Source organism: Mustelus asterias, chromosome 3, assembly GCF_964213995.1.
Source record: "Mustelus asterias chromosome 3, sMusAst1.hap1.1, whole genome shotgun sequence".
Taxonomy (NCBI): Eukaryota; Metazoa; Chordata; class Chondrichthyes; order Carcharhiniformes; family Triakidae; genus Mustelus; species Mustelus asterias.
This window is the reverse complement of record NC_135803.1, coordinates 141679834-141703164: the sequence shown is the minus strand read 5'-3', so window position 1 is coordinate 141703164 and position 23331 is coordinate 141679834. Positions and strand designations below refer to the sequence as shown.

At 43.8% G+C, this 23331-nt stretch overlaps 1 protein-coding gene across 1 annotated transcript in view; it reads left to right on the top strand.

The window, feature by feature from the left end:
• Positions 1–23331, top strand: part of LOC144485073 (NUAK family SNF1-like kinase 1) — a 49495-nt gene that overhangs the window by 16207 nt on the left and 9957 nt on the right. Inside the window, exons 2-4 of the mRNA XM_078203370.1 lie at positions 14109–14229; positions 15545–15696; positions 18678–18743. Of these exons, the coding sequence (XP_078059496.1) occupies positions 14109–14229; positions 15545–15696; positions 18678–18743 (339 nt within the window). The remainder of the gene's footprint in view (positions 1–14108; positions 14230–15544; positions 15697–18677; positions 18744–23331) is intronic.

Below are 23331 nucleotides of genomic sequence, written 5' to 3'. Positions count from 1 at the left end.
ACAGGAAGGTGTATATTGTATCTCCACCACCCCAATCTAAGAATGTAAGTATATTGAGGAAGAGAAAATCCAAGTAAAACCAAAAAAGGTCATCCTTTTTTCTTCATAGATCAGTCTCACCTGCCAACCTTCTCATCACTCCACCCAAGCACTTTTTCTAGAAATGTACCAACTAATCTTTTGGATCCATTTATTCATTTCAATACATCTGTTACCCCATTGGATGAAAAGGTCCCACGTTCTTATTCTTAACTTGCCGAATGTTTAATGCTTTCCCCTGCTTTTGAACCCTGCATCATGCTGTACAATTTGATCAAATCCTTGCAGAATTGAAAACTTCAAAAAGATCGCATTTTCTTTCCTTTTTCAAATAGGGGCGGCACGGTGGCACAGTGGTTAGCACTGCTGCCTCACAGCGCCAGGGACACGGGCTCGTTCCCAGCTTGGGTCACTGTCTGTACAGAGTCTGCACGCTCTCCCCATGTCTACGTGGGTTTCCTCCGGTGCTCCGGTTTCCTCCCACAGTCCGAAAGATGTGCTGGTTAGGTGCATTGACCATGCTAGATTCTCCCTCAGTGTACCCGAACAGGCACCGGAGTGTGACAACTAGGAGATTTTCATAGTAACTTCACTGTAGTGTTAATGTAAGCCTACTTGTGACACTAAAAAGAAAATAAATAAAAAACAAAATAAATTTTTTTAAATGCCTCAATATTTAAAAAAATATTCAAAATAAAATACATGGCTTGATAATTTATATACCAACTATCAAGATATTTTGGTAAACTTAGTTTAAAATCATAAGAGCCAGTGATCACTTTGAAGCTTTACTTTGAAGTAAATCAATGATGAATGTTCGATGCGCACTCAATAACTTTTTTATTAGAAGGTTTACCACATTCTTCCAGTAAAGTCCACCTTCTGTTCAATTATTTAGCTTTATTAGTCGTAGATTTACTATTGGACAGTTTTACTTGGATACAAAGGTGACTTGCTTCAGTGGAGAAGAATTAAACTCGAGATGAGAGCTGGCTTATCGCTGTCCTTGCACTTTGTTGAACCATTTATTTTTCCACCTGAGTTAGCAACGTAACATTTATGTGTTTTCCTGGTGGATCTTTGCGACCTATCCAGAATTTATGGCATACAATGGCAAAAATGTTCCTGGCATCTGGCAGCTAAATCTAAGTGTGGAGAATGAACCATGTCAGTGATTACCCGCTCCATTTTACAACAGCTGCGAGCTGAGACTCTGGAGGATTTTTCTGGATTCCGTCATTTTCTATGACTTATCTGGTGCCAAAGTTCTGATATTAACACCAACTCGAACTGGAGCCAGCATGGCATCCTTTACACAGCAGTTGCCTTGATGCTGACAAAAGGCCTGTTCACTTCATTACACTTTATTGTTGCCTTGAGGGTAAGTGCAGCTTTATACCATGAGTGTCAGAGAAACTGGCTTCAGTGGGAGCTGAAGAGTTACACAAGTGGAGAAAATGAAACACGGCAACGTACGAGCGTCTCATTTATTGGCATAATCGTGCAAATTCTCCACATCTCAGAGGCGACGTAGGCATTTCATGGTCAACTAAAAGATCCACAAAAAAACTAAAACCAGAAATTACAATCTTGAACTCGTTTGGAATGTTAACTAAGACCTAGTTTGAGAGATTGACTATCATCCAGTTGAAAGATTGTTACAGTCACTAGCCATAAAAAGGGGGCTGATTTCTGATAGGTAGTCAGTACAGAGTTATAAACTTGTTAAAGGGTAAGTTAAGAATCTGATACAGGAGCCCAACCTCTTATCTGACCATTTTTGTGATCTGGAAAATGAACAATGTGAGAGGAGAGGGCTGATCAATCCAGTCTTAGGGGATGTTCTGGTCACTTAAGGCCGAAGATGCCTCCATTTTTACAATGTTTCTATTTTTAACTCATTTGGCCAGTTTCCTGAGTCTTGGAAAACACCAGAAATGGACAAAAAATTGGCAGAAAATGGCAAGAAGAGTGAGATCCATACCTTTACAGCACTGCTAGTGGACCAGCAGGAGCAGGAATGTTTGCCACCACAAGCCGACCGGTAAACTTATCACCCGCCTTCATGATCTCCCCCAAAATACCATCACATTGACACTGTTCTCTGCAGCAAATTGTGAGAATCCAGAAGGCTGTGTTGCTTGCCCAGAGCCAGGGCTCAGCACATCTGCTCAGGGCTGAGTGGAACTTACAATGGGAGTGGGAGGATCAGTTGTTCTGGTTCATGTCGGTAGCAACGACATGGGAAGAACTAGGAAAAAGGTTCAGCATAGACTATGAGGAGCTCGGCACTAAATTAGAACGGACAACCTCAAATAGTCTCTGAATTATTACCTGAGCCACATGCAATTAGGCATAAGGTTCATAAAATTAGAGAGATGAATGTGTGGCTCAGGGACTGGTGTGGGAGAAGTAGGTTCTGGTCGGTGGGGCACTGGCCCCAGTATTAGGAAGCGTGAGACTGTACTGTTCAGACAGTTGACACCTGAACCATGCTGGGACCAGTCTTCTAGCGAGCCACATAACTAGGGAAGTAGAGAGGGATCAAATCTGGGAAGATGTGGTAAATCAAACAGTTGGGGCAAGGCAAGAGAGAGCATTATTAATGTGGGAAAAGATAAACAGACCATGACAGGAAGGGATAGAGAATACAGGGAGTACAAATCTAAGAGTAATTTGTCGAGTAATCAGCAGGTAAGGCCAGATGTTACAAAAATAATAAAAGGACAAAATGAACTGCTCTGTATCTGAATGCATTTAGCATTGAAAACAAAACGGATGCACTGACAGTGCAAATAGAAATAAATAAATTTAATCTGATAGTCATTACAGAGACATGGCTGCAGGATGACATAAATGGGGACCCGAATATTGAAGGGTATGTGACATTTAGGGAGGGCAGGAAGCTATGAAATTATGGAAGTGTGGCTCTATTAATTAAGAACGGTATTAGCACAATAGAGAGAGATTACCTTAGTTTAGGAAACCAGAATGTAGAAAATGTTTGGGTAGAGAGGAAAAATTATAAAGGCAGGAAATCACTGGTGAGAGTGGTCTACAGGCCCCCTAATGGTAACCATATGGTAGGACGGGGAATGAAGGAAGAAATAGCTGGAGCTTGTCGGGAAGGTATGGCGATAATCATGGGAGATCTTATTTTATAGATAATGTGACAAAATTAGTGGGCAAAGGACAAAGACAAAGAAAACAGGTGATGTGAGACCTGACATTGTACAACGAGATAGGATTAATTAATAACATCATAGTGAAAGTACCCCTAGGTAACAGCAATCATAATGAGATTGAATTTTACAATAGTTTGAGGGAGAGAAGGCTAACACTAAGCAGCGAGTAGCGATAAGGGGGTCTTTCTCAGGTTCAATGGCAGTAAACAGCCGAGTGCCACAGGGATCAGTGCTGGGACTGATCAGATTCTGAGGAAGGAACAGAGTGTACTGTGACCAAATTTGAAGATGATGCAAAGGTGGAAGGGAAGGCAGGATGTAAGGAGGATATAAATAGTTTGCAGAGAGATATTGGTAGGTTAAGTGAGGGGGCAGAAAATTGGCAAATGGAATTCAGTACGGGAAGATGTGAGATTGTTCATTTTGGAAAAAATAAGAAGGTAGATTATTATTTAAATGCAGAAAACTGTAGCATAAAGGGACTTGGGGGGGGGGCTTGTTCATAAAACTCAGAAAGCTAGAATACAGCTGAAGAAGGTAAGAGGGAAGGCGAATGGAATTTTATTGCAAGGGATTGTGCACAGTTCTGGTCCCCTTATTTAAGGAAAAGTATATTATCATTTGAGGCACTACGGAGAAGATTTACTAGGAAGACCCCGGGTATGGAAGGACTGCCATATGGGGAAAGATTGGGTCTGTACTCCTTGGAGTTCAGAAGAATGAGAGGTTATATGATTGAAACATATAGGGCGAGATTTTCCAACCGCACTTGCCCCAGGGCCGGAAAATCCTTCCCGAGGTCAACAGACCTTTGCGTGAACTGTGTCCTGTCTGCTATGATTCCCGTGGCGGGCGGGAGGGGAAAATTCCACCCATAAATTTAACACCCCCTTAGGGGATTACACAGGGTAACTTTTGGGAGGATGATTCCACTCATGGGAGAGTGTAGGACCAGAGGACATGGTCACAGAATAAGGGGAGCATGTCAGCTACGACTCTCACCAGCTTTTACAGATGCACCATGGAAAGCATTCTTTCTGGTTGCATCACAGCTTAGTATGGCTCCTGCTCTGCCCAAGATTGCAAGGGACTACAAAAGGTAATGAATGTAACCCAATCCATCACGCAAACCAGCCTCCCATCCATTGACTCTGTCTACACTTCCCGCTGCCTTGGCAAAGCAGCCAGCATAATTAAGGACCCCATGCATCCCAGACATTCTCTCTTCCACCTTCTTCTGTCGGGAAAAAGATACAAAAGTCTGAAGTCACGTACCAACCGACTCAAGAACAGCTTCTTCCCTGCTGCTGTCAGACTCTTGAATGGCCTTACCTTGCATTAAGTTGATCTTTCTCTACACCCTAGCTATGACTGTAACACTACATTCTGCACTCTCTCGTTTCCTTCTCTATGAACGGTATGCTTTGTCTGTATAGCACGCAAGAAACAATACTTTTCACTTTATGTTAATACATGTGACAAAAATAAATCAAATCAAAATCAAAGCTGGATTTGAGAAAGATTTTCTTCTCTCGGAGTGGTGAATCTTTGGAATTCTTTACCCAAGGAAGGGAGTCTTTGAACAATTTCAAGGTTGAGATTGATAGGTTTTTAATCAGTAGGGAAATTAAGGATTACGGAGATAAGGCAGGGATTGTTAGATCAAGCATGACCTTACTAAATGGCAGAGCAGGCTCCAAGGGCTGAATAGCCTACTCCTGTTCTTATGGAATGCTTTGCTTCAGTTATACAGGATATTAGTGAGACCACATCTGCAGTACTGTGTACAGTGTTGGTCGCCTCATTTAAGGAAGGATATAAATGCATTGGAGGCAATTCAGTGAAGGTTTACTAGACTAATATCTAGAATAGCTGGGTTGCCTTATGAGGAAAGGTTGGACAGGCGAGGCTTGTATCTGCTGCTGTTTAGAAGAGTAAGAGATGACTTGATTGAAACATATCCTGAGGGATTTTGACAGGGTTGATGTGGAGAGAGAGGATGGCGGGATTCTCTGGCCGTTCATGCCAGCGGGATTCTCCCCTCCTGCTGCAGTGAACGGAGATTTGGCTGAGCACCAAATTCTCCGCCCTCTCTGGCAGAAGCGGTGGGCGTAAACGGCCGGAGAATTCTGGCCGATGCTTCCTCTTGTCGGAGAATCTAATACTATGAGTCTAAAAATAAGGGTCGCCTATTTAGGACAGAGATGAGGATAATTATTTTCTCTGAGAGAGTGGTGAGCCTTTGGAACTTTCTTCCTCAAAAGGCGATGGAAGCTGACAGAATCTTTGGGTGGAATTTTCTGATTATTTTTCAAAGTGTCAGCTCAGATAGGAAAAGTGCATGTAACCCGCTGCCTGTGCTGGTGGCTTTTCTCCCCATCTTTTTTGATACTTTGGGGAAAAACGTGATGGGGCTGATACCAGGATGTCATGCCTGCCCTGCCAGCAACTTAGCAATTTTTTAAAGGGCACTCTAATTTCAAAAAAATAAAATAAAAAAGGAACATCCACAGATCGCCCCCCCCCTCCCCACTACAGAAACGCCCTCTACCACCTCCCCTCCTCCATTACACTACTTTGTGCCACTGCTCCCCAGGATACAGTCCAGGCATTATCCTCTCCCCCTTTGGGGCTGTACTGACCTGTGCACCACCAGTGGGTTCTGTTTGCCAGGGGCAAATTGTGGCAAGTCTTGTGCGGGGGGGGGGGCGGCTGTTCTGTAGTGGGGAGTTCACTGTAGGATTTCCTACAGTGCAGAAGGAGACCATTCAGCCCATCGGCAACAATCCCACCCACGCCCGATCCCCATAACCCCATACATTTACCCGTTAATCCCTCTAACCTACACATCCCAAGACACTAAGGGGCAATTTAGCTTGGCCAATCAACCTAACCCGTACGTCTTTGGAGTGTGGTAGGAAACCGGAGCACCTGAAGGAAGCCCACGCAGACACAGGAAGAATGTGAAAACTCCACACAGTGACCCAAGCCGGGATTTGAACCCAGGTCCCTGGAGTTGTGAAGCAGCAGTGCTAACCACTGTGCCACCGTGCCGCCCTAGTAGATATAAATGGGGAACCTGATTTTTAAAGTTGGATCCTCATTACGTCATTGGCAGGGGTCCTAGACAATCGAGTTGGGAAATCTCACCAATGTAAATACCATTTTTGGACTCCCACGTGATTCTCCACCTCTCTGCTGTTCACCTCCCCCCCCCCCCCCCCACACAACGAAAACGAAGGCAGAGTATTTTTAAGGCAGAGGTAGATAGATTCTTAATAAACAAAGGAAGGAAAGGTTATGGGGGTACATGGGTATGTGGAGTTGAGGTTACAGTTAGATCAGCCGTAATCACATTAAATGGCGGATCAGGCTCAAAGGGCCGAATGGCCTACTCCTGCTCCTAATTCGTATGTTCATAAGTAAACCTGGTGATTGCCATATCTCCAACTCCCCCATGTGATTTCTCTGACTCACAGAATCGCAGTGTGCAGAAGAGGCCCTTCAGCCCATCGAGTCTGCACCGACATGTGAGAAACACCTACCCACTTACCTAATCCCATTTACCAGCATTTGGGCCATAGCCTTAAATGTTATGATATACCAAGTGCTCCTCCAGGTACTTTTTAAAGGATTTGAGGCAACCTGCCACCCTCCCAGGCAGCGCATTCCAGACTCTCCCCAAACCAAGTTCATCCCATTCTCCCCTACCCACAACAACCACAAAACTTACCTAATCTTCAGATGCAGAGAAACTTCCAGGTTTCCCAACAATAATATATCCGGGCTGAAAGATAAAATCTATTTCCCAAGGAAGAGCCAAAAGGGTTCGAACCATTAACTCTGTTTTTTCTCCTTGCACGGTGGCACAGTGGTCAGCACTGCTGCCTCACAGCACCAGAGACCTGGGTTCCATTCCCGCCTTGGGTCGCTGACTGTGTGGAGTTTGCACGTTCTCCCCATGTCTGCGTGGGTTTCCTCCGGGTGCTCTGGTTTCCTCCCACATGCCAAAGATGTGCAGATTAGGTGCATTGGCCATGCTAAATTGCACCTTAGTGTCCCGGCATGCATGGGTTTGGGGGATTAGCGGGGTGAGTGTGTGGGGTGGGATTGTTGTTGGTGCAGACTCGATGGGCCGAGTGGCCTCCTTCTGCACTGTAGGGTTTCTAGGAGATGCTGCCAGAGCTGCTGAGTTTTTCCAGCATTCTCTATTCTTGATTAAAATGTTTGATTGGCCACTGGGAACACACTATTATTAAAAGGGACAGACAGCACTGTCAGAAAAAAGTATGTGGATTCACCCTGATTTCTAATCTTCGGTCAAAATTCCTTATTTTTGATATTGATGCCAATTACTACATGAAGTAAATCTTTACTGATATAAGTGTAATGTTCTTAGGGACTAACCAAATGTGTCCCTGAAAGATGATGAAATGTTCAAACCACAGCTATTGGAATTAATACTGAACACTGTTGTACAAGTTATTCTAAACTGCAACCCTTGGAGAAAGTTCTGATGATCCTTGTGTTAATTTTCTGTGTGTTGCCATTGTTAATGTGCAGAGAAAAACCATCTACGTAAGCACATGAGAATGAGAGGATTTAGTGGTACTGGGACCTCCCCCCAGTACTCACCCTCAATCTGTCTATTGTCATTAATCTTTTACCAGTTTGAGGCGCGTGGCTGGACTCAGGAATTAGAACAAGAACATTGGTTGCATTGAAGCGAGAAACTAATTCTGAAAATGGTTAATCTGTGGCTTGCGTGTTCTGAGGGTGGTGTGGAGAAATGTGTGAGCAATGAGGAACTTCCAATAAAGAAACGGATTAAATTATCTAAACAAGATGTCGAGCAGAAGGTTTCCATTGGAATAAACACACAAAGCCTTTAATGCTTCACACGTTCTGTGAAGTCAAATGGTGCCAAATTAAATTAAGCTACAGATTCCTTAGAAACACAATGATGCCACGCACTTTGACTCTGGACAGAACTATAAGACCTGAAAAGAATATACAGTATGACTACACAGTCAGAATAGATTATGTTTTGAATACAAGCAAATGCTAAATGCCAGAATAGAACTTTGCAAAGATGATAGCTCAGTTGGATATTCAGAGGGTGGTGTCTTGGTAATGTTTGGAGAGCACTGCTATTGTGTATAATCATGAAGATGAGTACAAATACAGGAAACCATTTGGCCCATCTAGTATAACCGTACGCAGAAAACAATGATTCCTCCTTGGATAAAAGCAAGTTACTGCAGATGCTGGAATCTGAAAGAGAAAAAGAAAGTGCTGGAAAATCTCAGCAGGTCTGACAGCTGAAGAGCCATCCAGCCTCAAAACGTTAGCTCTGTTCTCTCTCCACAGATGCTGTCAGACCTGCTGGGAATTTCCAATATTTTCTGTTTTTGTAATGATTCCTCCTTCACAGTTTCCAAATGGCTTCCAACGCCAAGTCACAGCTTAGTCTCTCCCAACACCCCTTTGATATCCTCTCCTCCCATAAACACCTCAGCCTGTTGCAGCACCTCTTGCATTTCATTTAAAATCATACCTACTTCCAAAATACCATTGAGATTTTTCCTATTCTTCCTTTCCTGAGGCTCTCAGCAAGCAATTTCTCATCACAGCGTTTTCAATCCCTTTACAATCTCTCCTACAAATTCACTGGCCTGTTTAAAATGCTGCTTCCATGTAAACTTTCCCACATGTCCATCTGCTTGACTTGCTACTGCCCAATGGTTTCTCTCTGCTTCCGTGGTCCCACTAGTGACATCAGCTTCGCAGACCACCTGCCCACATCACTTACCACTAATCTTCTAGCTTCTTGCAACCACAGAGGCTATCTCTTGCCATCTTTGTAACATCCACTTCCACCTCTATCTGGGCTCTTCTGTTCCTGAATGCTCATCCATATTTTTGTTGAAGTGTAGTCACTGTTGCAAAGAGGTGATACCTAGTTGAGGTGACAGCATACAAAAACACTGTCACCTCCAGAAGCAACTATTCATTCCAGCAATGAATATACTTCAAAAATCCTTCAGTGGCTTGGGCTTAAATCTCTCTATAGCCTCACCCATCACCTCTCTGTTGGAAACATAAAAATTGAATCACAGACAAATGTGATCCAGAGTGAAATATAAAGTAAAGCCACTGTAGTCCCAGAGGACCATAGGCTGATTGGTGGCGATTTAACCTGAAGATTACCACACCTCAAGCGAGGGGCAAGGTTGAGAAGGCGGGACCTTCATGAATAGCCTCAGCTGGTATGGGGAATTGAACCTGTGCTGTTGGAGTCACTCTGCATGACTAACCGGCTATCTAGCCAACTGAGCTAAACCGATTCCTAAAATGAAATATAGGACAATTTACTGTACAACAAAATGCAAAAGATTTTAGTTATATTTTAAGCAGATGGGTGGAATTGTTCAATTTTAATGGGAGAAATTTGAGGGTACAGGAAGATATACTGCTGATTTGCTACCAACCTGTTCCCATGCTACTAGCCATGACAAATTTGATCCTCACTTTGAACAGTTTGTGAAAATTGCAACTTGTTTATTTTAAATTGGTTAATGTTTCATTAAAATAGCAAATATAGGAATTTCCTCAGGACATAGAATCCTACAGTACAGAAGGTGGCCATTTGGCCCAGAGAGTCAGCACCGACCACAATCCCACCCAGGCCCTATCCCCATAACCCCATGCATTTACCCTAGCTAGTCCCCCTGACACTAAGGGGCAATTTAGCATGTCCAATTCACCTAACCCACACCTCTTTGGACTGTGGGAGGAAACCCACGCAGACATGGGGAGAATGTGCAAACTCCACACAGACGGTGACCCAAGCCGGGAATCGAACCCAGGTCCCTGGTGCTGCGAGGCAGCAATGCTAACCACTGTGCCTCCGTGCCACCCACATGTCCCATTAATAACCCCAAAAGTAAGTGGTTTTGTTTGTCAATTATCTATTTTATCCCAGAGAGGTCATATCTATTCAGCTGAGTGAAAGACAAGGTTAAAAGGTGATTAAAAAGGCAATCAAAGGGAGGAAAGGAAGGAGAGTTGAAGCAAGATAAGGAAAGAAGCAAGCTATGCAGAGGTAATGAGTAGCTGCAAGCTGTGTTTTCAATGAAAGTTTAGACAGAAAAGGCACAGGTCAGATGAGGAATAAGGTAAGAACTGAGTCACTGTTTACAATAGTTCGAGAATTTAATCTTTAGATTTGTTTGCACACAGTACGAGTTGATGGAGAAAATAGCTTTACATGAGGAATCTGAGGTAGCCACGCATTGGATTAAAGATACCTGCAAGAAAATAGTGATGAGATGTCGTGAATAAGCAAAATATTATAACGATACGTGTCTTAGGGCACTGTTGACAGAGCAATTATAGAAACATTCATTAAGTGATTGTCAAGCAGATTGAGAGTAGAGTTATTATAGAAGCATGCATTAAGTCAGCAGCAAGTCTAATATTTACAGTTAGTTTTCACCATTAGTGAAGATTTATTTTAGTTCTTCTTAGTATTAGTTGTGGAACATACACAAGCTCACAAGCTCCCAGAGTTGCAAAATGTCAAGAACTAAAATTCAGTAATGGTATCTGCAAACATCCCTGGAGTGAGGCATTCTTGAAATAACCTTTGTACATTGCTGAAATTGTGGAGTTACATGCTTTACCCAGTAGATAACTGTATAAAAATAACCTGGAATGGTATAAGACCACAAACTGTCTGATAAAACTTAACAGAAAGTATGTGAAGTCCTATTGAAAACAATATTATCTTGCTCAAGAACATTACTTGTGTCTGATGGTGATAACATTTCAATAAAATGTAATCGAACCAGAGGAAAAATTTAGAATGACTGCACCAAATCTGAATTTGGAATGCTTAGGCTCTGTCAAATCATTTAGAACAAAGAAGAACAAAGAAAACTCCACACAGAAACAGGCCCTTAGGCCCTCCAAGCCTGTGCCGATTACGATTATAACTAGACTAAAAAAAAAACTTTCTGCCCTTACTTGGTCCATATCCCTCTATTTCCTCCCTATTCATGTACCCATCCAGATGCCTCTGAAATGTTGTTAATGTGCCTGCTTCCACCACATCCTCTAGCAGCGCATTCCAGGTACCCACCATTCCGTGTCAAAAATTTCCCTGGCATATCTCCCTTAAACTTTCCTCCTTTCACCTAGAACCTATGCCCCCTTGTAATTGACACTTCCACCCTTGGAAAAAGCCTCTGACTATCCACCTGCCTCTCATAATTTTGTAGACCTCTGTGAGGTCTCCCCTCAGTCTTCACCTTTCCAGTGTAAGCAATCCTAGTTTATTGAACCAATCTTCATAGCCAACACCCTCGAGACCAGGCAACATCCGGGTGAACCTTCTTTGCACTCTCTCCAAAGCTTCCACGTTCTTCTGATAGTGTGGTGACCAGAACTGCACACAATATTCCAAATGCAGCCTAACCAAGATTTTGTATAGCTGCGACATGATTTTCCAACTCCTATACTCAATGTCCCAGCTGATGAAGGCAAGCATGCCATATGCCTTCTTATGCACCTTGGCCACCTGTGTTGCCACTTTTAGGGAACTGTGGACCTGCACCCCGAGATCCCTCTGTATGTTAATGTTCCTACGGGTTCTGCTATTTACAGTATAATTCACACCTAAATTTGATCCTCCAAAATGCATCACCTCGCATTTGTCCAGATTAAACTCCATCTGCCATTTCCGTGCCCAAGTCTCCAATTTATCTATCTCCTGTTGTATTCTCTGACAATCCTCAGCACTATCAGTAACTCCGCCAATCTTCGCGTCATCCGCAAACTTACTAATCAGACCATCCACATTTTCCTCCAGATCATTTATATATATGGCAAACAACAGAGGTCCCAGCACTGATCCTTGTGGAACATCACTGGCTACAGATCTCCATTCTGAAAAACACCCTTCCTCTGGTACTCTCCGTCTTCTATAACCAAGCCAGTTCTGTATCCATCTAGCCAGTCCACCCTGAATCCCATGTGATTTTAGTTTTTGCACTAGTTTGCCATGGGGGACCTTGTCAAATGCCTTACTAAAGTCCATATATACATCCACAGTCCTTCCCTCATTAATTTTCTTTGTCACCTCTTCAAAAAACTCAATCAAGTTGGTGAGACATGACCTTCCCTGTACAAAACCATGCTGCCTGTCACTAACTAGTCCATTTTCCTCCAAATGTGCATATATCCTGTCCCTCCGAATCTTCTGCAAAAACTTCCCCACCACTGATGTCAGGCTCACCGCCTATAATTTGCTGGATTATCCCTGCTCCCTTTCTTAAACAAGGGAACAACATTAGCTATTCTCCAGTCCTCTGGAACCTGTGGTCAAAGAGGATGTGAAGATATTTGTTAAGGCCCAAGCAATTTCTTCCCTTGCCGGCCGAGTAACCTGGGATAGATCCCGTCTGTCCCCGGGGACTTGCCTACCTTAATGCAATTAAGGATACTCAACACTTCCTCCTTTGATATAGTGACGTTCTCCAGAGCATTCACGCACCTATCCCTAACCTCAACATCCATCATGTCCTTCACCTTGGTACCGATACAAAGTACTCATTAAGGATTTCACCCACTTCCTGTGGTTCTGCGGATAACTTTCCTCCATTGTCCTTGAGTGGGCCCACTTTTTCTCTTGCTACCCTCTTGCCCCTAATATATACATAAAAGCCTTGGGATTCTCCTTGTCTCTGTTTGCTAAAGACATTTCATGGCCCCTTTTAGCCCTCCTAATTCCACATTTAAGTTCCTTCCTACTTTCATTGTACTCCTCAGGGGCTTCGTCAGTTTTTAGATGCCTGGACCTATCAAATGCTCCCATTTTCTTTTTGACTAAACTTACAATTTCCCTTGCCATCCGTGTTTCCCGAATCCTGCCATTTCCATCCTTCATTTTTGCGGGGACATGCCCGTCCTGCACTTCAATCAACTGGCCTTTAGAAGCCTCCCAATTGCCAGATGTGGATTTACCCTCAAGTAGCCGCTCCCAATCCACATTCCCCAGTTCCTGTCTAATTTGGATGTAATTGGCCTTCGTCCAATTAAGCTCACCCGAGGGCCACTCTTGTCCTTGTCCATGATTACCCAAAATCTTATGGAATTAAGGAGGAACTAAGAGACGCAGCACCGTATAGTGTTGCTTAACAAAAGGAGAATTGTAGTATGATTGAGCAACAGAGAATAAAGCAGAAACGTTTGTGCATGGAGTATAGGTAAAGACACTGTCGCATCAATGAGGTTGATTTCCTCTGGTTGTTGTTGAAAAAAGTTAACCGTAGCAAAATGACCCCTGCTTGTTATTTCAAGCAAATACATAAAGGCATTATTAAAGAATTTCATTCGAAATACTAAGCCAAAGGAAGGATTTGCTTATGATGCCAACACAGTGATCACAAGATCTCACCCCCACAAGTGTACATAAGTGTCTTAAGTATCTGTATAGTATACCAGCGAAAACACTCAGATGCTTGGGTCTCAGAAACATTAACATGCCAGTTTTGTACAGTGGAAGCATATACCGATAAACTGTGATCCTTGGCTCTCACTTAAGATACCTGCTCAAAATTGGGATCGGTCAGAGGTCGGGCAACACCCGTAGCCCAGTTTTTTAACCTGGTCTTGCTGTCCACTGGAACAATATCTTCACAAAATGCCTTCCCAATAGAGAAGTGCAATTCTAAACCAAGTCATTCCAACTCCATGAACAACCTTTGTTTATTTGAAGGGTCTGAAATGAATGTTTACATCTTATTATGAAGATTTTGAACAGAAATTTCTATCAACATCTGATTCGGGTTCTTATGAGTCACCTCAAATTCTTGTTTGTAGGTAGCGATTAAATCTGTTCGAAAGGATAAAGTTCAAGAGGAACTGGATCAGATCCACATCCAACGAGAAATGGAGATCATGGCATCTCTTAACCACCCCAACATCATACGCATTTATGAAGGTGAGTCTCACTATAACTTAAGGAGGTGATGAAAATGCCACATGTACCCAAAAGGAAAAATATTACACAATAGATATTATTCAACCCATAGTCTGTCGTATTACCAGTCAAGAGGTCACATGACATCAGGTTGTAGTCCAACAGGTTTATTTGAAATCACAAGCTTTTGGAGCACTGCTCCTTCGTCAGGTGAAGTCATATTACCAGTCAGTGATGATTATCCCAGAGTGTGAGCACCTACGGTGGTCCTGAGAGAAATAACAGTGTAAATTTTAACTTTTGGCTGAGGTAGAAGGAAAACAGATGGTAGCAGATTGGCTATATACCCCAGAAAGGAAAGTGAAGGGCAGCCGATTTACTCCAGCCCATCTTATGCACCCCTCAAAGATTAAAATCAGCCCCATTGAATTAGCATGTGTCTGTGGGACTGAGAGATGTTACTGTTCAATTCCAGCCTTGGGTGACTGTATGGAGTTTGCACATAGGAATTAGGAGCAGAAGTAGGCAGACCCATTCTCCCTGGGTCCGGGTGCTCTGGTTTCCTCCCACACTCCAAAGATGTGCAGGTTAGATAGATTGGCCGTGCTAAATTGCCCCTTCGGTGAATTAGCTGGATAAATCTGTGGGGTTGGAGCCTGGGTGGGATGCTCTGTTGGAGAGTTGGTGCAGATTGGATGGGCAGAATGGCCTCCTTCTGCCCTGTAGGGATTCTATGAACTGATTTCATCATAAGGGGTAGAGAAACATAGAAACATAGAAAAACTACAGCACAAAACAGGCCCTTCGGCCCCACAAGTTGTGCCGAACATATCCCTACCTTCTAGGCCATAGAAACATAGAAAAACTACAGCACATAGTCTACTGTATAGTTTGTACAAACATAGTCTACTGTATAGTTTGGAGAGATACTGTATAATCTCAATCTATGGGAATTAGAACGTGCTGGTTGTTTTCCCATTTCTTGCCTCACAGTTATGATCTTAGATCCTTTATTGTGTTTAATGCACATGCCCGAGGAGTTTGGATTCATGATCTAATATGTGGCTTTTCTTTGCAAGATTAGTAATATTATGTGATAAGACAATGGCCAGAATTCTCCGGCTGTCCGTGCCAGCAGTGCATCCCCACCCGCGGGTTTCCCGCCAGTGTAGGATGGCATCAATGGGAATTCCCATTGACAGCGACGGGACCAGAGAATCCCGCCGCTAGCAAACAACATGCCACCTCCAGCTGGCAGAATCATGCGGCTGGGAGGCTGGAGAATCTCTCCCAATATGTTCCAGATTCAGTGATCATTTGTCATTTTGTTCTGCAGTTTTTGAAAATAAGGACAAGATAATCATTGTGATGGACTATTGCAGTAATGGTGAATTGTACGATTATGTAAATGAGCGTCACAGGCTTTCTGAAAATGAAGCACGCAAAGCTTTCCGGCAAATCGTCTCAGCAATTCACTACTGTCATAAGGTAAAAATAAAATTCCACCGTATTCTTGGTAAAAACCTTCTGTGTGTGGTGCCCATAAATTACCCTTACCAACGCTACCATATTAATAAATCCTTACACATGAGTATATTTCTGCCCAGGGGAGGTGGTGGCACAGTGATAGTCTCACTGGACTAATAATCCAGGTCCAGATAATCTTCTGGGTGAAATTTTAATTCACTAAAAATCTGGAATGAAAAGTGTAATGATGAGCATGAAACCATTGTTGATTGCGGTAGAATCATAGAATCCTACAGTGCAGAAGGAAGCCATTCAGCCCATCGGGTCTGCACCGACCACAATCCCACCCAGGCCCTATCCCCGTAACCCCATGCATTTATCCTAGCTAGTCCCCCTGACACTAAGGGGCAATTTAGCATGGCCAATCCACCTAACCTGCACATCTTTGGAGGAAACCAGAGCACCCGGAGAAAACCCACGCAGATACGGGGAGAATGTGCAGATTCCACATAGACGGTGACCCAAGCTGGGAATCGAACCCGGGTCCCTGACACTGTGAGGTAAGAGTGCTAATCACTGTGCCACCATGCCGCCCCTAACGTCCTTACCCAATCTGACCTACATGTGACTCCGGACCCGCTGCAATGTGGTTGACTTTATAAATGCCCTCTGCAATGCCTAACAAGCCACTCAGATTAAGAGCAATTAGGGATGGATAATAAATGTTGGCACAGGCAATGGCACCCAGATCCCATTAACGAACAAAAAAAAAGGATTGATGAGAGTGGAGGTGATGGGAATTACTCAGTAGTAATAGAATAGCTCCATTTTGTCTCCCCACTCTCACCACCAAAGCAGAGATACCTACACAGCATGACACATAATAATGTCCCACCCATATAAACACACCTTGGTCTTTATGTGTAGCTATAAATTTAGACACTGCGATCGGGGCAACAATTAGCACAAGCACAGCAAATTCTGCAGTCATCATAAAAAGCAATGGGTGCAGCCTTAAAGATAACAATGTAATGACACCCAAAGCAGTACCTGCAATGATAAAATATTCCAGCAGCAATGTGTACTGCCTTAAGCAACAACAGCAATACAGATAACCACATATATATACACACACACACGGTGTAAATTGTAAATGAACATTGCGAATGTATAATAATTACAGAGTAAGATATGTGATTATAAACACATACACAACAGTGAAAATTGTAAACACAGCAACAGAAATAAGAGATTTCCAACCAGAATGTGAAAACATGGCTAAGATGAGTACTGACCAAAAGCTTGACGTTGCAACTATTCCAAATGTCAGTGATATAAGTGCCAACCCGATACTTGAAGACAGAAATACTCCAATAAACAATGGTGACAAGAATATTTATTTAACAATTTGCGTCAGTGCTCAAACTGATTTTATGACAAGGTTAAGGCATTGCCAGCTTTCTGAATGCCCATTGCTGGTATTCTTAATTTTAATGAAGAAAACTTGCATTTAGATAGTGCAATACCATCCTAAAGACTTTACAAAGCAAATAAACACTGCAACTAAATCTATGTCAGCTAATTATAGATTGCGTCTTACAGAAGGTGCACCAATAGATCAGGCTTCCTGGCAGTGGTGGACACTCATAAAATTGTCCCTACGATGGGCAGGCTTTTCCAGCCGGCCCCACCGGCGGGATCTTCCGATCCCACCAATGGTGCCCCCCACCACCCGCTGCAGATTCCCCGCAGGTGTGAATAACAGGACACCATGCTGGCAACAGCGGGGCTGGAAGAGCCTGCTCTATCTAGTAGGGCTGCCTCGCCCATTGCAAAACATGCCGCAGCGGGTGGGGGGGAAGGGGGGGGAGCGGTGGTGTGGCGGAAATTCCTGTCCGTTGTCCTTTCCAATTTGTTTCTTGACAGTGTTCCTCCATATGTTTTATAAGAGATGCAGGTGTACAAGTACTTTAGAAAATGATGTTTCAGAGACTGGCTGTAATTGCATTTAACTTAAAAATCTGTTCCACATGATAGTGTTTTATTGGATAACAAACTTGTCCCAAAGAAAGGAATAAGATATTGGTTTAACAGGATTACTGCGCTCACTGAAGCTCTTTACTTCACTTAAAAAATGTTATTTTCAGACAGATCAATATCCTGAATTTAAATAGACATAATTTAGCAGAACAGACTCGATGGGCCGAATGGCCTAATTCTGCTCCTATGTCATATGGTCCTATATCTTATGGTCCTAGCTCCCTAACAGAGACAAACACGATTTTAAATGATTAAACTCTAATCCATTTGACCATCCCTTAGGAAAAAAATTTTACTGAAGTAAATTGTGGATTTTGTACAATTTATATGAAGGATTGAGCCCAGCACTTTTGGTTTGTGGTTTTTCTATTACATTCTGGGCGGGATTTTCCGGCTGCGCTCACTCCAAGGCCAGAGATTTCTACCCAAGGTCAACGGACCTTGAAATGGCCCATCAAATTGTCCGTCCCACCCATGGGTGGGACTGAAAGACTTACTCCTATGTGTTACCTTATATCCTCAAGGTAGATTTATTTTTATGTTTAAAAAAAAAGGATCAGCAATCCCGGAAAGATTCCGATCCCAGGCAGAGGATTCCGGAGGCAAATAGGTAAGTTTGTTAGCCTGGGAGGAAGCACTTTGGCTTCTCCTGACCCACAAGCAGTGCTGAAAACTCACTTACCTGTTCCATGCAACAATTTCCATTTCCTTTCAACTGCAGGGTTTCCCAAGTCTTCCTCAGGGCAGACTGGGAAAACCCACTCTGCCTTGAAAAAACCTGGAATGAAGGAAGATAAAATCTGAGGTACGCCCAGCCCTCTTTCTGTCTCTGTTAAAACTGGAAGGGACTGCTCCAAGGTGGACTAGGTTTAGGGTTGAGGTTTTATTTTAAGTTTTTACATCTAACCCAAGCCAAACCAACTTGATTCAGTCCATTGACCCTGATATCTTTTCCCACGCAGAAAGGAATTGTGCACCGTGACTTGAAACTCGAGAACATTCTTCTGGATGAAAACTTCAATGTAAAGGTTAGATTTGTAAAATTCTTCCCCTTTTGTGTTGTTGATTGGATCCCTTCAGAATACATTTTTGTACATTTGGTGGATTGTGGTTTGCTAGCATTTGTTACAGAAAATTGTTGGTTTTACTTTCAACTGTGAAGTAGACTATTGTTCACACCGTACAAATCCCTTATTTTGTGTTACTACCTCAAGAGACCAGTAACTTTTTTTTAACAAGTCAAAATTCAAAATACCAATTACATACTAAAAGAATGAAGCCACAAGATTCCACAGTTTAAAGCCAAAGAATTTTACTACCACACAAGAGTCACAGAATCACAGAATACTACAGTGCAGAAAAGGCCCTTTAGCCCATCAAGTCTGCACCAACGCATGAAATGCCCTGACCTGCCCACCTAATCCTGTTTGCCAGCGCTTGGCCCATGTTATGGTGTGCCAAGTACTCGTCCAGGTACTTTTTAAAGGATGTGAGGCATCCCGCCTCCACCACCCTCCCAGGCAGTGCATTCCAGACCATCACTATCCTCTAAGTAAAATATTTTTTTCTCAAATACCCCCTAAGCCTCCCACCGCTCACTTTTAACTTGTGTCCCCTCGTAACTGACCCTTCAACTAAGAGAAACAGCTGCTTCCTATCCACCCTGTCCATGCCCCTCATAATCTTGAACACCTCAATCAGATCGCCCCTCAGTCTTCTCTGCTCCAACAAAAACAAGTAAGAGTTTTAACAACACCAGGTTAAAGTTCAACAGGTTTATTTGGTAGCAAATGCCATTAGCTTTCGGAGCGCTGCTCCTTCGTCAGATGGAGTGGATATCTGCTCTCAAACAGGGCACAGAGACACAAAATCAAGTTACAGAATACTGATTAGAATGCGAATCTCTACAACCAACCAGGTCTTAAAGATACAGACAATGTGAGTGGAGGGAGTATTAAGCACAGGTTAAAGAGATGCGTATTGTCTCCAGACAGGACAGCCAGTGAGATTCAACAAAATTTCATCAAAATTTCATCAAAATTCAATGAGACCAACAAAAACAACTCAAGGCGATCCAACCTCTCTTCATAATTTAAATGTTCCATCCCAGGCAGTGTCCTGGTGAATCTCCTCTGCACCCCCTCCAGTGCGTTCATGTTCTTCCTATAATGTGGCAACCAGACCTGCACACAGTGCTCCAGCTGTGGCCTCACCAAAGTTCTATACAATTCCATCATGACCTCTCTGCTTTTGTAATCTATACCCCGATTGATAAAAGCGAGTGTGCCATTTGCCTTTTTCACCACCCTATTAACCTGCCTTTCCGCCTTCAGAGATCTATGGACAAACACGCCAAGGTCCCTTTGTTCTTCGGAACTGCCCAGTATCAGACCTTTCATAGTATACTTCCTTGTTAAATTACTCCTTCCAAAGCGCATCACCTCACACGTTTCAAGGTTAAATTCCATCTGCCACTTATCCGCCGATTTGACCATCTCATCTATATCTTCCTGTAACCCAAGATATTCAACCTCACTGTTAACCACCCGGCCAATCTTTGTGTCATCGACAAACTTACTGATCCAGTCTGATACTTACTGATACTGTCAAACAAAGTGAGCACTAAATACTATCTTAGATACTCTGGCATCCAGATACTAATTCAAATATGAATTAATAGATACATTGCGGTCGATTATAAACTATGGGGGTGGGGGGAATCTTACCAGAATTTGGCAGAGAGTCAGTTCGGGTGAGAAAAATGGAGTGAATCGCACCGACAGTTCCGGTGTAATTTCTGACCAGATCTTGAGCCTCGTTGACACAATTTTTCATGGCCACCAGAATAACACCACGTCCATGACAGCTTCCTTCTGATCTGCCCCGCCACAGCTCAACTTAATTCTGCCAATCTTCTGGGGAGTTGCATATAAATGGCTTCCCAGGATTCCTCAGCACTTGTTCCACAGCGACTGCAGGAGATGGCAGCCAGGAAACCCGCACCAAACTTCTCAGAGGGAGTCCTGACCAGACTTCTTGACGGAGTGGAGCAGAAGCGGGATGTATTCCATCCCCACTCCAGGGGAAGGCCTCCCATTAAGGTCACCACCCCCTCCCCCCAACACCCCCCCTTCTGGGATGCAGTGGCAACCCTAGCGAGTGCAAGCTCACTGCAGAAGAGGTCAGGGCAAGAAGATGAACTGCAATACCCGTGCTGCCCGAAAGTAGGCCACGGTCCTCAAGGTCCAGGTCCTCCAGGGGATGTCCACCAAGGTCATCTCAGGCAACAGAGCATGGAAGTCAGCAGGCCTCCTCAACCATAACTGCAGATCCTGGGAAAGCGCCTCGACGTAGTGGGAGGGTGAGGAAGATTTAGAAGTGATAGGCACCCACTTTAATTATGAGTTAAAGTCAGCACAAGTTTAGAGATGTCACCACTGTATATAGTTAAAATTAATAAATCACTCCATTCACTCATAGAGCCCCCAATACTGCTCCTCTCTTGTGGCCGCCTCCCATCCAGTTTGCAGCACTAACAAGGAAGAGCACCCACCCAGCTACTGTTTGAACATTAACCCAGCATGCTGGAACCAGGAAGCGATGCCTGCTTGGCAGCCAGCGCATCCCCTCAGAGAAAGGGATGACACCCCCCCTCTCCAAGCACCCTCCCCCCACAATGGCAAAGCGACCCTGACCCCCGGCCCCAAGCTGCACTTGTGTGTGATGACAGCATTATCCCTGGTGCCCCTAGTGTGTTGGACTACCTGAGAAATAATGGCCACCTGAGCAGTCACCTCCAATGTCCCCTTTGGAGGTGACGGCGCCAGGTTCACATTTTGTAGAGCTGTTGTAAATGGTGCCACCATGACGTCACGCCAGCACCAGCTGAGCATTCAGTTCGGGCTCAATATCCAGTGTGAGTGCTCGCTAATAAACTGCTGATGCATCAAATAAGATTTGCACCCTTCCCCAGTGTGTTCCACATCACTCCACCGATAGGGTTGGTTCAAAATTGGAAAACACAATCTCGCTGGCAAGAATCACGTTTGTCCGAACTCGCTGCATTTTGAGCTCGCGCTTCTATTCCCACAGATGGCAATCGCAGGCTCAAGATTCCGCCCTATAAATTGCACATTAAATGGCAGATACAACCAGAATGGTTGATCACACTCGGTCACAAAGGGCAGGATTTTCCGCCCTTCCTGCCAGCAGAATCTTTCGGTCCCACCAAAGTCAGCCCCCGCCATGGATTCCCCCTGTGGCGGGGTAGATGAATCATTGAAAAACACCATTGAACTCTGAAGATACCGTCAGCAGCCAAAGGCGAGCCAGAATCCACCACGGAGGGGCTAGAAAATTCCGGCCAAAGTCTTTCAAACTCTTACTCATGAGGAATTTTAGCTCCTCATCGTTCTACAAGCTGGTCTGATCCTCAATCGACAAAAGTGCACAACCAACCCAAGCTCACGAGCATGTCTTCTTCTGTTACAAATGGCACAGATCTGCAGAACCTAATGGATGGGATAGAAAAGCTACAGCACAAACAGGCCCTTCGGCCCACAAGTTGCGTCGAACATGTCCCTACCTACTAGGCTTACCTATAACCCTCTATCTTACTAACCTCCATGAACTTATCCAAAAGTCTCTTAAAAGACCCTATCGAATCTGCCTCCACCAGCACTACCGGCAGCCGATTCCACGCACCCACCACCCTCTGAGTGAAAACCTTACTCCTAACATCTCCTCTGTACCTACTCCCCAGCACCCTAAACCTGTGAGCTCTTGTGGCAACCATTTCAGCCCTGGGTAAAAGCCTCTGAGAATCCATTCTATCAATACCTCTCAACATCTTATACACCTCTATCAGGTCACCTCTCATCCTTCGCTTCTCCAAGGAGAAAAGACATAGCTCTCTCAACCTATCCTCATAAGGCATGCCACCTAATCCAGGCAACATCCTTGTAAATCTCCTCTGCACCCTTTCTATGGCTTCCACATCCTTTCTGTAATGAGGCGACCAGAACTGGGCACAGTACTCCAGGTGGGGTCTGACCAGGGTCTGATACAGCTGCAGCATTATCTCCCGATTTCTAAACTCAATTCCTCTATTGATGACTCAATTCCTCTATTGATGAAGGCCAGCATTCCATACGCCTTCTTAACCACAGCCTCTTCCTGCGACGCTGCTTTGAGCGTCCTATGAACCCGGACTCCAAGATCCTTCTGATCTTCCACACTGCCAAGCGTCTTACCCTTAATATTATATTCTTTCATCCTATTCGACCTGCCAAAATGGACCACCACACACTTATCTGGGTTGAAGTCCATCTGCCACTTCTCCACCCAGTCTTGCATCTTATCTATGTCTACCAATGTCATCTTCAAGTAGCATAAAGAGATGCAGCTTCTGGATCTGGACTGTCTTCTTCAGTCTTCTTCAGCTTGCATGTACTGCACCAATGGACTCATCAACTGCTACTGCCCAGCTTGGACTGATCCATTATATCTTTCACTAGGTTCAGTTTGCCACAAGTTTTGATTACAAACCTCAATTTTTTTTTGTTTCCTTCGAAACAGGAAGGGTCAGTTTCATTTCTATGTTTAACTTTTCTGTTT